This window comes from Athalia rosae, chromosome 3, assembly GCF_917208135.1.
Source record: "Athalia rosae chromosome 3, iyAthRosa1.1, whole genome shotgun sequence".
Lineage (NCBI taxonomy): Eukaryota > Metazoa > Arthropoda > Insecta > Hymenoptera > Athaliidae > Athalia > Athalia rosae.
In genome coordinates this window covers 15,496,848-15,512,712 of record NC_064028.1, presented here as the reverse complement: position 1 = coordinate 15,512,712, position 15,865 = coordinate 15,496,848, and the positions used below count along the sequence as shown (strand labels likewise).

The 15,865-nt window shown below is 41.1% G+C and overlaps 1 protein-coding gene and 1 long non-coding RNA gene across 3 annotated transcripts in view; one reads left to right on the top strand and one right to left on the bottom strand.

Annotated features, from left to right (window-relative positions):
* The window catches only part of LOC105691801 (matrix metalloproteinase-2-like), a 124,586-nt gene that overhangs the window by 74,212 nt on the left and 34,509 nt on the right, over positions 1-15,865 (bottom strand). Inside the window, exons 3-4 of the mRNA XM_048653305.1 lie at positions 9,252-9,353; positions 8,285-8,478 (exon numbers count right to left, since the gene is read on the bottom strand). Of these exons, the coding sequence (XP_048509262.1) occupies positions 8,285-8,478; positions 9,252-9,353 (296 nt within the window). The remainder of the gene's footprint in view (positions 1-8,284; positions 8,479-9,251; positions 9,354-15,865) is intronic.
* Positions 1-15,865, top strand: part of LOC125500396 — a 41,878-nt gene that overhangs the window by 6,712 nt on the left and 19,301 nt on the right. The window contains exon 1 of one of the 2 annotated variants that reach the window (XR_007277769.1): positions 3,600-3,903. The exons of the other annotated variant lie outside the window; for it this stretch is intronic. This is a non-coding gene — a long non-coding RNA (uncharacterized LOC125500396). Of the gene's footprint in view, positions 1-3,599; positions 3,904-15,865 lie in introns of those variants that run through there. 2 annotated transcript variants of the gene reach the window in all.

Genomic DNA, 15,865 nt, shown 5'->3' with positions numbered 1-15,865 from the left:
AAACAATGGATAGAAAATACACGCGTCTCCAGTCGCTAGTATTCGACGGAAGGGTGGGGCCCGTCCCGCCCGCCCTCGCGTCTCTGACGATATTATAACCTTATTACAATAACAGGACCCCGTGAATCGTCGAAATTTATCACCTGCATCGTGATCACTCCGATTGATACGTTTGTATTAATACACGAGCGTACGGATTTCCGGCTAAAGCCATTAGATACACATAACATCGGGTGAAATCCAACTCGTTCGTTTACGTTATATAATACGTGACCGAAAATTAATATACGTCTGCATAAGTTCGGATACGTATTCCGAGTCATGAAAAGGATAATTGCGTCATCTGCGAGCCCCGAAGCAAGTGTCGTGCCCGGGGGTCTGATCGCTTCGTATTTAATTTGGCTTAAACTAAAATTTCAATAACTGTACATAAATGTTATTGAAATACAAACTGAACACGAGGGTAAATTATTATCGAGGAATTGCGGAGTCATGTTCCAAATCGTAGGAAAAAACAACAAAAAACTCCAAAATCAAAAAGAATACGCGTTTGTTAATTTTCGGTTTTCGGTGAAGAATAGAGAAACGACGAATAGACAACTTGCGAGAGGAGACAACGCATCGATCGGTGTCCTAGTTTATTTATTGGTATGGGGAACAGAACGAGCTCGCAGGGTGCTCGTTTCTCTGTAGGTCGTTAATAATAGTCGTTTCAGTTTACCGCCACCTCCAACCCCCGTTTTCCTCCTATTCCCGGTACAGCGTACCCACCTATGGTCATGCGGCCCGCATGCAAATACGCGTCCCGTACGCACTGTTATGTACGCGGAATACGCCGTTTATTCCCATCGACGAGAGGCCGCGCGCAACTTTGATCAATCCGTAGCGATATCGAACACGCTTACCTGTTCGAAAATAATAACAAAGAATCGGGAGGAGCGATCCAACTATTCGTACCTTCGATCGAGGTCTCTTTCAAATGAATTGTTGGACGAAAGAAGAAAGAAAAAATACTGAAAAAAAATGGAAGAAAAACAAACAAGAATCTATTTTCAACAATCGGAGTGCACGAATCGTACAGCGCGCGTTCGACGTGATTCATTTTTCGTTTTATCTCCGGACAGACGATAATTTCCGCTACGATGATTACATTGCGGTGAATTTATCAAAACTGGACGCCACGTATATATATATATATATAAACCGGCGTCCATAGGGTGGTTCTCATCAATCACTTTTATACCTAGCATAATAACGCGGCTAATTCGGGGTGGTTTGAAAGTTCGACCGAAATCTAACACAAACTACGAGTTCAACGTTGCAACGATAATTGAAAGAACGTAACCCACTATCCGAAGCTGTACAGTTTCGAACTGCGAACCGCGCGCGCGGGGATGTGATTAAAAATTCACTCCATTCTTCGGAATAAGTTCACAAATTGAGTCAAACAATTTCGTTTCGGTAGAAAATCTCGTTATCCAACGTGATCGTTTTAACGTTATAATTAGTTTCGCTGTACATTAATTTCACCCAACTGGATGTAAACGCCGAGCGTAGTCATGGGATTATATGTATATGAATTTCCTCTTTCTCGCCGCACGCGACATTTCTCTCATTTCGTATACCCTTATTATATCTATGCGCGCACGGAAAATCCTTCGGGATCTCCGGGACTCCCAGTGGCGTATATATATATATATATGTATATATCATACCCACTGGAAACGGTCTTCCAGTTCGCGTCTGCACGCTGCCGAACGCGAGGATTCCTGTGGGGATCTCATGCCTTTTCCGCTACGGATCCCGTACACCCTGCAATGCGGTGCAGACGGTCCTCCATTCCTCTCTCGCTTCACCTTCAATTTATATCCTTAAACCCCGTCCGCGAGCCCCCGTCCTCTCCCTCCCGCCCCTCCTTGCTTCCTCTATTATTCCTCCCTTTCCTCGCCCATTCTTGGATAAAAAGGATGAGAAAAGATTTGTGTCCGATAAATTCTTAAGGTCTTAGTCCTCCGGGGCGACAACTGTACACGCTCGGGTTCCACGGGTATCACGGGGGTAAACCTGGAGGGGGCAACTAAAATTATAACCTCCTTGGTGTATGGGTAGAGTAAGAGGACCGAGTAGCTAAATAACGTCGAGTTCGCGTCGCTGTTGAGCGAAGCTAAGTAAGTTTTATTAGGAGAACTGTGAGGTCGTGCAGTAGGAGGAAAAGTAAAGAAAAAAAAAAAAGAGCGGCGAGAAATCGAAATTGATTTCCGGGAGATATTGTTACGGCGATTGAGGAGGATTGTTCTTATCGAATTTGAAAGATGTTTTGGAACGATCGAGCGATCGATAAACTCGCGAAAGCGTCCAATAACAAAGCTGGGGGTCTGTGTAAGTTTGCCCTGTACATAAAGCTCGCTCGCGGAAGGTCAAACTCCGAAACCAAGCCTCGGAAGACGAAGCCAAACATTTACCTTCGGATAATTTTACTTCCAACAACCGATGTTAATGCTTCAACGTCCGCAACATCACGCAATTTTCCAACAAACCACGCGTAACTACCACATACAGCAACCGGCTTAAAACGCGCTTAATTATGCCGTAAACTATACATACTTCTGCCTACCCTCGTCAAAGCAATGCCTACGAGAATACGACGACTTTATTCAACGTTCGAATATATCGATACGAAAAAAAAAAAACCACCGCGAACAGCGTGCGAGCTGATAGGTGTTCGGAATGTCGGTGGGAGCTTTCCTAATTGCCCGTGCTCTTCCAGATCCCTAATTTATCTTAAAAGCTGCGCGAGAAACGCCGCCAGAGAAAGAAGCGGAGGAGGGACGAAAAAACGAAGAGAACGTAAAGAAGCAAAGCGAAAAAAAAAAAAAAAAGAAAAAAGAAAACAAAAACGAGGAGAATTCTTTCGCCACTCTCACCTAGAATTCGACCCTTCCGTGCGCAGGAGTGGATAAGTGGAATTATATCGCATGTCGGCAATGAAAGGCCTAAGCCATAAAGAAAGTAACGACGTTGTGTGCTTTTAAAGCTGAATACGTATAGCTATACATAGGAATATCATGGCGAGAAAGGCTCTATCTTTCGAAGCCCGGCACGACCTCGTAATTTCTGCGTTTCCTCGTCGAGCTGATTAGGGAGAAGAGAATAACGTCTACCGTGATCTATACCGATCAAAGAGGGAGATGTTTCGCCTCGTCGCACCAGCCGGAAATGACCGACGATTTCATCCAATTTCCCCATAACAGGTATGGTGGGTACAGCCGAGAATTAGGAACGGTACGATTATTTCCCATACGTACGTACGTACGTACGGATACGTAGCACGAACTGGAACTCAGGTTATACCACACGAACCGAATTGGTTTTCCATCCCCTGCGGCCGGTAACTTAACCGGTAATCAATTGGCAGCTAAAGTAGATTTGGTACACGAGCTTTGCGATGTACGTACGTACGTACGCGCGATATAACCAAACGGTAGTTCGTACCTCAACATTTGCATTATACATATACGCTGCGCAGTTTGGATGAAAACAACTTTACTTAGAGTAGTTGAAAAAATTGTACATCTTCTCATATCCCGTGAACGCCCACGTATAGCCAGGCGCGCGTAGGAGGAACGGCGAACAAAGCTTGAAAGCTACGAGCTTTCCGAGTTCATTTTGAGAAGGACGTGCGAAGCAAAGGTCGTCGTGTATACCGTATGATCCGTGTACGGCGTACGGTGTACGGAAAGTGAAAGAGAAATTAATTTTTTATTCGAGAAGAAGAAAAAAGGAAAATGGAATGGGAGAGAGAAGGAGAGAAAAAGAGGACGAATCAACGAGATAGCCTCCCCTCGTTATACACCTGCCGCCTACCTGGGATTGCCTTTGTTCTTAAATTGAATTATCGTTAAAGTAAGTCGTTTCCAGAGAGAAGTGAATTTCTCTTTCGTATGTAACATCGGAGATGTATATAAATACGTATAATTTAAACACTTTTCATCGTTACGTCTTCTCTTTTATTTTTATTCTTGGCGAACGTTTTTTTTTTTCCATTTTCATCGAATTTTTCGTCGGAGCTTTCCGCCTCCTCCGTATCATGCCTTCTATTACATCGGCTTCATTTATTGTCAATTGTGTCGCAATATTTCGCTCACACATGTTTCGTGGAATTTTCCGAACCTGCCGACTGATTCGATCCACCTGACGAAACGATCGAGTTGTCGCCAATTTTTCGCTCGGAAAAGCGACAATAAAATCGAGACATCTCCGTTGATTCTGTTCGTAGCTATAATATGTTCGGTCGAGGAACTCGCGTTTCGGAATTTCGTAATTTGACCGAAAATTCGTCATCGAACGCACACCTCCTTTTCGGTTTAAGAATATCGTCAATCCCGGAAATATGTGATTAATGAATCGATCGTCCGCGAAACGTGGGTAATAGCTGCTGCACGCTATACACGTGACTGAAACAATTTATTCCACATACATAAGTCCTATTTCAATATTCTGTGTATTAATATATTATTATGTATATAAACACAGGGAAAGTTCTGGAACCAAGCTTATTAATTAACGAAGTTTTGCCGACCAAATTATTACCCCATTTATACGATATACCGAATAAACTAATACCGCGAGTAGAGAAATTCCACAACTTTTGTCCCATGCGGTTTATACACGTAGTTATTCCTGCCTACCTAATTTTCCATATTCGTGTTTGAAAAATTGCCCGATCATTACGTAACATCATCGGCTCGACAAACTCGATGCCAGAAGAGAGAAAAAAAAAAAAAAAAAAAATTTACTTTCCACACGATTCGTTTTTTTGATTCCCAATTCGACGACGAACCGCATAATTCTGTACAATCTTCGCCGCATATTTCCGTTGGTTCTATTTCTCCGCTTTTTTCGTTTCTATCTTTTTTTTTTGTTCGCGGTTCACCGAGCAGCTTTAACAATCTGAATGAATAAGAGTGTTAGGTGCGGTGTAAAATTTTTAATAGAAGGTCCACGCATCGAGTGGAATTGAGGGAATGAAAACGAAAAGGCAAAATAAAAATCACCCCTCTCAAATCAAAAACGCGTGCGTATACCCGGCGAGCTTTCTACTTTATAATGAAGACTGATCATCGAAATGCACGTTCGTTCGACGGGGGTACGATGCGGGTAAAAATTAGAGGCGAAAAAAACAAAATCAAATAAATAATAACGACGGAGAGAAGAAAAAAAAATAATAATTACGAGTTGGTAAAAGTGAAGAGAGATTCATTAATCCGCGATTTTCTATGTATGTGTACGTGATATGTGATGTGCGAATATACGTACACACGCACGGGAGGTATACGTGAAAATAAAAATTCGAAAAAACATCTCGAGAAACGTTTGAACGCAATTTTATTCGCATTCGTGAACTTCTGTTACTTTCAAAATAGAGGTAGGAGAGAGTGGGAAAAACTACTGGAAAGCTCAACTGCAGTCATAGAGACGACGATGATGGGTGGGTGGCGGAGGGTTGTGGAAAATCGACTGAAACGAAAAAAACAGAGAAAAAAAAAAAAAAAAAAAAAAAAAGGAATAGAGAGCGAAGAAAGTAGAATAAGAAAAATAAAAGCGAGATGAATTACTGCCACCCGACAGGACAAATAATCAAGGAACATAACAGAGAAAAAAAATGTTCTAAAACAGAGAAAAAATAAAAATAAAATAAAATAAGAAAAAAAGAAAGGGGTGTTAGGAGAAAACAGAAGGTGAAGAGAGAGGGGGGGGAAAAAATTGCAATCAGTGAAAATACGGGAACGCGACGAGCAACTGCACAGGGGGAGGTGTGTTAAGGCGTGATGAAAGCGTCTCCCGCATCGTTCGGAGGATTAAAAGGGATTTGAAAAAAAATTCTTTTTATTTTCAATATTTGTTTTCTACTTCTCTAGCCTCCAAAGTTCCGAGCGAAGTGGACGATTTAAATTCGTCTTATCGTTATCGCTTCCCAACATTCGCCTTCGCAATTTCTTTTTTTTTCTAAGAATCTTTACAATTCCTATATATTAATTTAGAGTCCGAGACGACAGTTTGCTTTATCTTTTCAGACAATTAAAATAATTAGAGGGGTGAATATAATAAGAGAAGGGAAAAAGACAAAGAACGAAAAACGTTGAAAAAAAAGGAGAAAAAAAAAAAAAATCAATCGATCAATATAGCCTGCGCGATGAAACGTGCTGCCTGTTGAAAAGACGACCCCGCCCCTTTGATTGATAGGCATATTATATGTATAACACAAATTTATATTATAAGAATGTCCCGAGGGATTCAGTTTCCGAGTACGAGATACCGGGTCCCAGGAAAAAGTAAATTAAGCGGGGAGAAAAATTATGAAACAGAAGAAGAAAAATGTACCATGCAATTTAGATATTCTCCGGATAATTGTTACCCATGTAATTTTGCTTCCTCGTCGGATCCGGAATGATAAAAGTGCGTGGAAGAAAAATTGAATAAATATAGTGGAAAAACAGTGAAGGAAGAAAAAGAAAACGAGGAGGGTTACATTATTTATCGTTCGTTGAAGCCAACGATGGACAAAGTCGTAAAGTCTCATCAATCATCTAGTCGCGATAACTGAAGCGATCGACGTGGAAGGAGACTGCAAACAACGCCACGTCTCTAGAATGAAAATAGGCGAATCCCAAGACTATGAGGGCGTCCAAATGATTCAATGGAAAGTGGATCATCGGAGGAACGAATTCATCTGATCTACGCGAGCTAAAGTCGATGGAAATTGAAACAAAGAATATCCAACTACAAATTTTGAAAAATTAAATTCTCGTCAACTCGAAAACACGACAAAACTTCAAGAAATAAAGTTATCGTGAATATTAGAATTCACTGAAGTAAGAACAAAGCAAAAAAACCTCTTTTATTGATAAAAAAAAATAATTACCGACCGCAAAACAGGGTCTAGCTTCACCGACAGAAGCTGATTCAGATTTCTGCAAGCAATTTCTTATCGAAAATTACCGACGTCAAGTTATGTAGAACATCTGTTTTATTGCCCCGCAATAAAGTAGGAATCTATTTTTTTTTTTTACGTACAGTCTGAATCCGAGAAGATCAATTACGATCGGAATAAGTCTGGTACAAAATTTTGAATTCCTTTTTCTCAAATTACTCTCTCATTTCTCTTTACGAAATTTCTCTACAAGTTCACATCTGCACATTCCGCAGTAATATACCGTAGTAACAGAACGTAGCGTTCATCAAAAGGCAAAATGCGACCGCGTGAAATCTCATGCACCGCATGATTCGAAATATACATTTGAGTTACGTATACTTGACGATGAAGATTTCTGTTCAGCAAAAGCGCGAACACGCAGGATAAATGGACCGTATACATAAGGATAAGTTTCTAAAGAAAGACACATCATCTCCATGCAAAATCCCGGCTGAAATATGTGTACTTATACGTATATCATACTGCATAGAATAAGAAGACAAAGAGCGAACCTCCAGCAGCCCCGTTCCAGGTTTTTGTGTCATACATTTCCCACTATTAGCATCTACCCTCATTGTTAAATGTTTCAACAGCCCCTTCTCTCCTAAATTTCCCTCTTTCTCTCGTCTTCCAGTATCCGCACGGTGCGACGACGTCGCATAATGCAGCTCAGTCACCGCGATCAAGTGGGTTATATTTCAATTTTACATTTCTCATCCCCCTACCGCGGGGTCTATCGAGCCCAACAACAATTACTTACGGTGTATAGAAAGAAAGGGAGGAAATTGAAACAATAAATATCGGCGGTCGGGTTACGGAATTTTAATCATCGAGGATTACTTGTCCAACCCGCAGGAGAACAACGTACCAGCTATATAACTAACGTGGAAGAGACAACGACAAAAAAAAAAACTCATCCTTTGACGAAAATAAAATGAAAAAAAAAAAAAAAATTAATTCAGGGCACTCCAGTGTTCCGGGACGTCCGCCCGCCTCTGGCAACGTTTTGGGCGACTGGCGAGGCGCCAACAATGTCAATGGCATTTCCGATGCGCTCTACTCCACGTTACACTATTGGTACAAATATGCAATATCGTTTTCATACACCTACAAGTGTGCATTCGAGTAGGACGTCTATGCGGATATAAGTGGCATGCATCTGCAGCGTGAACAATAAAATCGCTTTGTATCAGCAGGAGACACATCGCATTTCAAAAACAACCGAACTTCGTTGTTAACATGATTCACGACGAAATGCGACTAGAAGTGTTTATTTAAATATTGTTTTTTCGTTTGCTTTGTTTAACTTACCTCCACGTGAGATTGTGGTGTTTCCACGTCTGTCCGCGAACTAGATATCGTTTCTGTCTGTTGTTACCCCTCCGAAATCTTGACCTTGTTGCGAATCTTGGGTCTGGTATGTCGGCCAACCCGCAACGCGGGGATTTCATCAGTCGCTTGGTTTCCTCGTCAATTTCACCGGTTACGGGAATTCCACCGTAACTCTGAAACGGAATTTGAGATATTTTCTCATTTGAAAAATATAATCGCCAACCGAACGACGATTTTTGTATCGCTTGGATACTTTCTCGCCACCGACACGCGGATTTTTTGTCTATTCGTCCGTTTGTGTTCTCTACAAATTTTCCCTTTTCCATTCGAAATCACGTTACAAGTGAAAAACGACCAAATAAAAGCCGAAAGAAAAATTATATTCATCTTCAGTACCTGCGGTGCGCGAGAAAAACCATTCATTACGTTTTCTTTGGCGCACACGGAGAAGAGGATTCATGCCTTGAATAGAAATGAGATGAAATTCTATGAAAGAATCGAGTGAATTGAATGTAGTGAAGCAAGTAAATCAAACTAATATGAAAGACTGAAGAAGGTATGGAAGTAATATAAAGAGCTGCACCTTTAAAAATTGCGAATTATTACAGAACGATAATTAATTCAAAGAAAGTTCTCGAGCGATGAAAAATAGTACACGCGATGTCTTTCATTCCTTCTCAATATCTCAGTCTCTCTTATTTATTTTTTTCTTAATTTTCTTTCGAGCAAAAAAATTAATTGGACGGTTATGTCGTTACGTCTCAATTACCTTCTTCTCTGTGACATCGTTGGTTAATTTAAATAACCTTTTTTTTTTTATTTTTTTTTTTTTATTCTTCGTCTCGAAAGTATGACAATTTCCGTATATTTTCGAGGACGTTCCACCCCGAAGAAATAAATTAGTCGTCATTGTTTGCTTGAAAATTTCTTTATCCCATGCACTCACCTGTAAACTCTTGACGGCATTAATTAGCTGATCTTCGGTTCTAAGACTCTGAGTTTCCTGATCACTTTGCGGTAAATAACCATACGTCATCAGAAATTTTTGCTGCAACAATAAAAGAGATAGCAAAACGTTAATTATTATCTAAAAACGAAGAATATAATAAAATAGAATAACCTTTGCATGACTTTTAATAGATGAAATCCATCCGCCGGTCTGTGCAGAAAAAGTTGTATTCCAATAATCATTTATCGGAAATATTCTCTCTCACAACTACCTTTATACATGAAAAGAAAATAGGAAAAGGGATGATAAAAATCTCGCTCGTATACTTTCGCGTTTTTCGCGTTTTTCTTCTTTCAATTTCAATTTCAATTTTCTATCTTCGTGAGAAAGGTGAACGAAATGAAAAAAAATAAAAAAGAAGACAACTTTACAATTTACGTAAGAAGCATGTGTAGAGAGGAGGAGAAAAAAAACATCAGAAACGAAATTTTGTAAACGGTGAAATGACGTTATGAAATTTAGGGTTGCAAAAGTTATCAAGTTTATAATTCCCTACGTAATATTATATTATTCAAATCTAAGCTGTGGAATGTTCGCCCGTTCATTGTCGTCGTCGGAAAATTGGGGTGGAGCGGGGAAAAGTTGGTGAGGAGGTGATGGCGCTTCTGTAGAGTTTGAAGATGCAGATGAGTAGTTGAAAAGGAAAAAAAAAAAGAAGAGGAAGTGGCGGATAAGGAAGAGAAGGAGGTACGGAAAGGTCTTATCTGATCTAGACTACTCGACGCCTCCCGCAGTTCAGTGGGGTAAAGAGGAGCAAAGAGAAGAAAAAAAAAAGGGACAAAAAAAAAAGAAGAGAAACTAGGGGATTTCGAAAGATTCCACGCTATGGTAATTATCTTACCTAACGAAGTATGGTATATCGATCGGATAAAATAGAAAATAAAAAAATAAAGTGGAAGTTCCCGGATTCGCGGTTAATTCAGCACCCCGCGCCCATAAACTACACAGGTATATACAGCTTCGCGTTAATCCCTTAAGCTCCATAATTTTTTTTTTTTCGACTTTTGAAGAGACGAAATTAATTTATACCCAAATCAACAGCGGAAAGTTGAAAGAAAAATTATAATATGCATAACTCTTCGTTCCGTAGATAAAAAACCGTATAAATTAAATTTTTGACGGAAGGGAGGAAAAGAATTGCATCAGAACGACTGAGGAAAATTAGAATAGAAAAGACGCTGGAGAATAGAGAAAAATTAGGATAACGATGCTTCATCCTATCTGATGAGTATTTTTGTTCAGGTAGAAAATAGAAGCTCCCAACGAAGTTCGTTTTCTCTTTTTTTTCTGTAACTATGACCATCGTCGATATCGTTTATGCGGAATCGCGACTACACCGCGGTTGATTGAGAAGCAAAAAAAATCAGCATGATATCAAAAGGATAAAGACAGAAAAGGATTTAAAAAAAATTGCGATTACTTTTTCATCTTTCTGCAGCATCGTGATATCTTTTCATATCATTTTGGAACTCGTTTCGGTCATCAACATACACCCGTCCTTTTCTTTTTTTTCAAACTACTTCTCCGTCTCCTGCTCTCGAGATACGTATACATGGATGAAAGGTGAATGAATTTTCAATAACATATCGCGCGTTATTACGGCGAATAAAGCTCGAATGTAAAAATTTATTAGCGCGACAACGTATTATTTCACCGTCTATGTGTAACTGCAGTGAGACGTGAGTTAAAAACGGTAAACGTGTCAAATCGAATAACAACGAAAATCCGCGGCGCACGTGTCATATACGATCTATGGACATACGTACGTACATGTATGTACGTACCTAAAGAGTTATTGTTTCACATGTGACATCTATAGGCATATACTATGTGCCCTATACTCGCGCAAATACTGTGCACATGGTACATGGGTACGTGCATCACAGATATGCAGGTACATCCGGCTACGTGTACAACGGGGTCGGAGGTAGAATTTTCAGTTATTTTTTACGTATCAATGCGGAGAATCGGTAAAATTAAAAAGCGCGACGATTGCAGCCATTTCGTGAAAATACTCTACGTAACGGGATAAATATTCGAAATATCTGGGCCAAAAAACTTGTATCGAGATGCAAATTCCAGAGAAACCGATAAAATGGGAAAAGGAAATCCGCGAGGAGGTTCGTGAATAAGGTGAATCAGAATGCGGGGAAAAAGTAAATAAGCGTTAGGATCTCGGAACATTTTTAGGCTGGGTTATAGCGCGATGGGGAAATATCGCGAAATATAAGGGTCGAGGACGGTCCATTTTCTCATTTCATTCCGGAACGGGATATTAATTTCTCCCTTCGAATACAACCGGGGTTCTCGTGGCGGAGGAGGGGAAAAAACGATCCCGTTGAAGTTTAAATTTTGTCAGGGGTCGCAGGAAGGTGCCAACCTCGCGTATCCCCGATTTTCTATAGGAACTCCACGACAATGACCGTAACAACAATTTTAATACACGTTCTACTACCCTCTACCCTTTGTTCCTTCGGACACGAGAAATTGCCGACAATCCCGATCTCTTCGCGCAAAATGTATATATATACTATACGTACAACGGGTACTATTTTCCTAGGATATACGTCGAAGGGAAAAATGAGCGTATTACGTCCTTGTTATAGGCATATCTCTTCCATCCTTTATTATTTATTTTTTGCCTTCGAGGCACGCACACATGTCGGAAATATAATGACATTTCCCGTTTCCCCGTAGCGGGGTGGCGCGGGGGCGGAGGGGTTGGTTGGGAAAATGCAATATCGCCTGGGTGAATCATCGGCAACGGCGAGCGACGTCGGTCGAAGGACCAGTTCCATCTTTGGCGTCTGCAGCGACGAGACCGTGGATCTTATCCGCATTATCTGTACGTAAGATTTCGTACTTTTGTTAGCTCTTGATACTTTTCCAGCCGGAGCGGCCGCGGCGGAAGAGAAGGTGGAATGATTCGACCGTTCCATCGCTCGGCGCGAAATTTCCTCGGGTCGTCGAGGTGGGGTGAAATTTTGACGAAAGCGGGGACGGTTCGATCACGCGAGATAAACGAACGGCTGCAATCTCCGATATGGTCGGAGTTTTTTGCTTTTTTTTTTTTCTTTTTTTTTTCATCCGAGCCCCGCATGATGCAGGCGGTTCATATTTCCCCGTAAATTTCATCGAGGAAGATTCATTTTTCCCTAGCTCGGCACGTCCGCATCAAATCCGTGGTAATTCAAGTTTCTTTGGATTATTAATGACGGGCGGAACGAAGGCGCGCGGATGGTGCATGACGGCCCTCGCGAAAGTAGCAACTATGTTTAACGTAGATGTATACGTGTATAATACGCACACCTGTATACACACACCTCGCAAACTTTACTCATTACGTCGCACCGTTCGTCAGATCCCGGTCGAATTCAATTTATATTTTATATTAACTGCACGGATGTTAGGAAAATATACGTAGATTAGAAGACCTCGTAACACAAAGCGCGCTGAAAACTAATATCAAACTCTGAGAGAGATCAATTTTCTGCACATCTCCTGTAAAAAAAAAAAGTACGTACGTAGGTCATGTAACATATCTGTGATGATATATTTTATAACGATTACGCGTACATGAATTTCACAGGACTAGAAATATGAAAAGTGCAACTAACAATGAGAGACGAAGAAAAGATTCTCTCACAACCGTATCATCTGGTCCATATTTTAAAGTCTCTCGGGAGGTGGAATAAAAATTTCACGTGGATAGGAGCTCGTCACAAAGAACTTTCCACGTCATTATATAGATAGAACGATCGACGTGCATCGAATCGTTCTGAAGTACGACTGTACAAAGGATTACAACAATTCCAATATAACGAGCATGCTCTGCATTCGCCGTTACCTACTGTAGTCTTTTCACGATGAAACGTCCGAAATAAGAACCCTCGGGAAGAGTACCCTTTGATCGCGTTTCACTCTTCGAGTCCGGAATTCTATTCCTCCTTTTTTAATTTTTAACCACGAGGAGTTCCTTTCGGCAATTTCAGTACAATGAAAAACAAAATAACGCACTCGAAGATGTAGGAAAATCATCGATCAGCTCGTGCGATTCGTTGCTTTGCGATCTTTGAATCAGAATTAGAATTTTGATTCGAACAAGAATTGTCAAAAATGGCGGAACGATTTTTTTTTTTTTTACTGTGTAGTTACCTACCCATACCGTGGCAAATGAATGCACGGATTTCATTTTGAGAGCGCGTTTTGATCTGACTCAACGAATAATTGAGACTTTTATTAATAATATCTTGTGAATAATTGTTAAAATAACTCAGACAATCTTATAGAAATGTGCATGGAAACGTGGATCATTATTTTACAATTCCACCGCTGCCGGAGCAGGTAAGGAATTAGATATAGGTACACGATGTATTTCAAATGTATATTATATACATGGACGACACAGAAGGATACACACGTAGGTATACGAGACGGACGCGCGTTTGTGTGGACATAAATTATATATATGTATAAATCGTACGTTCTGTATAAGGTAAGGTAAAACGCGAGGCAACGTCGGTGGCGGCAAAGTTGGAGGTTTTGCTTTGATACGTTAGTAGGTACTTCGTCGCGGAGTCGTCGGAGCCGCGGTTTAACATATACACACATGTGTACGTATATAGGACACCGTGAATGCACGTAAAATTGTACGTACGTACTCTCCTTAGCGGTGCGACGTAAACGCGACTTCGACTGTAGGAGCCACTCGCGATACACACGTGCGAAAAAGGTGGTTATCTACCTACGCGAAAAAAAATGAACGAGAAGGGAGAGAGAAAAATAACGATCGCGAAAAAAGGACGAAAAAATGTGCGTGCGCGAACCTGCACATCGAATGAACGAGATAAATTCGGAATGTCGAATCGGTGCTGCAGTGAAAAAAAAAAAAAAAAAAAAAAAAAAGGAAGATCCGATAACTTTCTTCCGAGTGTCAAAAATCATAGGGTGGGGAATCCGCGAATTTTCGAAATCCGAGAGTTTTTGAATCGCTCACGATCGCGAGAAGGATAAAACCACATGTGTGATGTAATATCAGCTGATAGCGAGCGATAGTAGGTCATCAGACGTCCGGACAGAAAAAAAGGAAGGGGGGGGGGGTGGGGGGGTGCAGAAAAATATCCGGGTGCTCTAGAGCCCGTTTCGAACGATCATTAAGCCTGAAAGTGACAGGTGTTTTCGTTCGAGTTTTTTTTTCCGTCGATGCGATCCGCGGTTAACTTCTTCGCCCCCTCTCTGAATATCCCTGAGCCGATGTTCCGAAGGAGCAAAAGCTCGCAGGGGCGAAAGAGGAGAAGAAAACTGAGAAACGAGAAACGAGAAACGAGAAGCGAGAAACGGGACATGAGCTATGCCGAGACGCTAGAGGAATGCAAACCGCCAAAAATAACTCCCACGCGGGGCTGTCGCCCTCCGCTCGTACCGCGGTGCTCGGGCATAGCGGTGATATTTTTGATAAAAATTAAATTTTCTACAAATCCCGCGATTGTTTATCAGCCGTATTTTCAAAGTATATATTCAATACGGTGAACGATCGGTTGTCTAAGACAAACGTGATAAAACTCAAAGAGAAAATTTCTCGTCCCTACTTTTTTGTGGAAGCCAATAATTTTTTTCCTCCCTTAATTTTTACGGTAAAATTCATCTTCCCTTACAACGAAACGTTCGCTCGAGTTCGATAGGACGGAACGGCGAACAGCTGCTGCGGTATTACAGAGCGGATCCGGAGATGTCGGAGTGAAATAAATGACGTATACGCACGTAGACCGTATACGTATAAAGTCGGTATCCGATCGAGATTCCGTACTACCCGAAGATACGCTCGGGAGGTACTTCGACTCTAGATCATTCTCGTTTCTGTCCTACAGCCAGCGAACTCCGTATAAAGGCGCGTAATGACCGCGAATAAAGCGAGCTATACTCGTATCGCATCGGCTGCACTTCGCGCTCGTATGCGTGCCGTCGAGCTTCTCGGGGCTACCGGGAATAAAATAATTCCTGGGATCGAGAGATCGAGGCATTGATCGCCGTAAATGGTCACCGTATCTTTTATTTCATTCGTTTTGCTTTATTTTCATCACTTTTTCGCTCTCCTTCTTCTTCTTCCTCTTTTTTTCCACGCGTTGTTCTCCCTCTCTTTCGAATTCCCTTCCCCGCGACGACGCTACGAGTGCAACGCGGTACGCCATAAGGCGCTGCACCTGTGACGACTAATTGTAATACAATTCGTAAATGTGTACGATGAAACGATGATCGATTATTACCGCACCATAATCGTATGGTGATAACGCACAGGCTCCGTAAGAAAAAAAGAACAAAGGCGTTCGAGCAAAACTACATTGAGAATCACCCAGACGAATGTTTATTGAAAATTTATCGATTCCGTAAGCTTGCAATTAGTCGAAATTATCTGTCGTCGAACAACGCTCGAATTGTGCGTCGACGTAATTTCCGCAATTATTATAGTTCACCTCTGTACATCTCGACGTAATGTCGATACGTTGTATAATTGTATATTTCACATTCAGTCTTACGAAGAAAAGCTATTTATC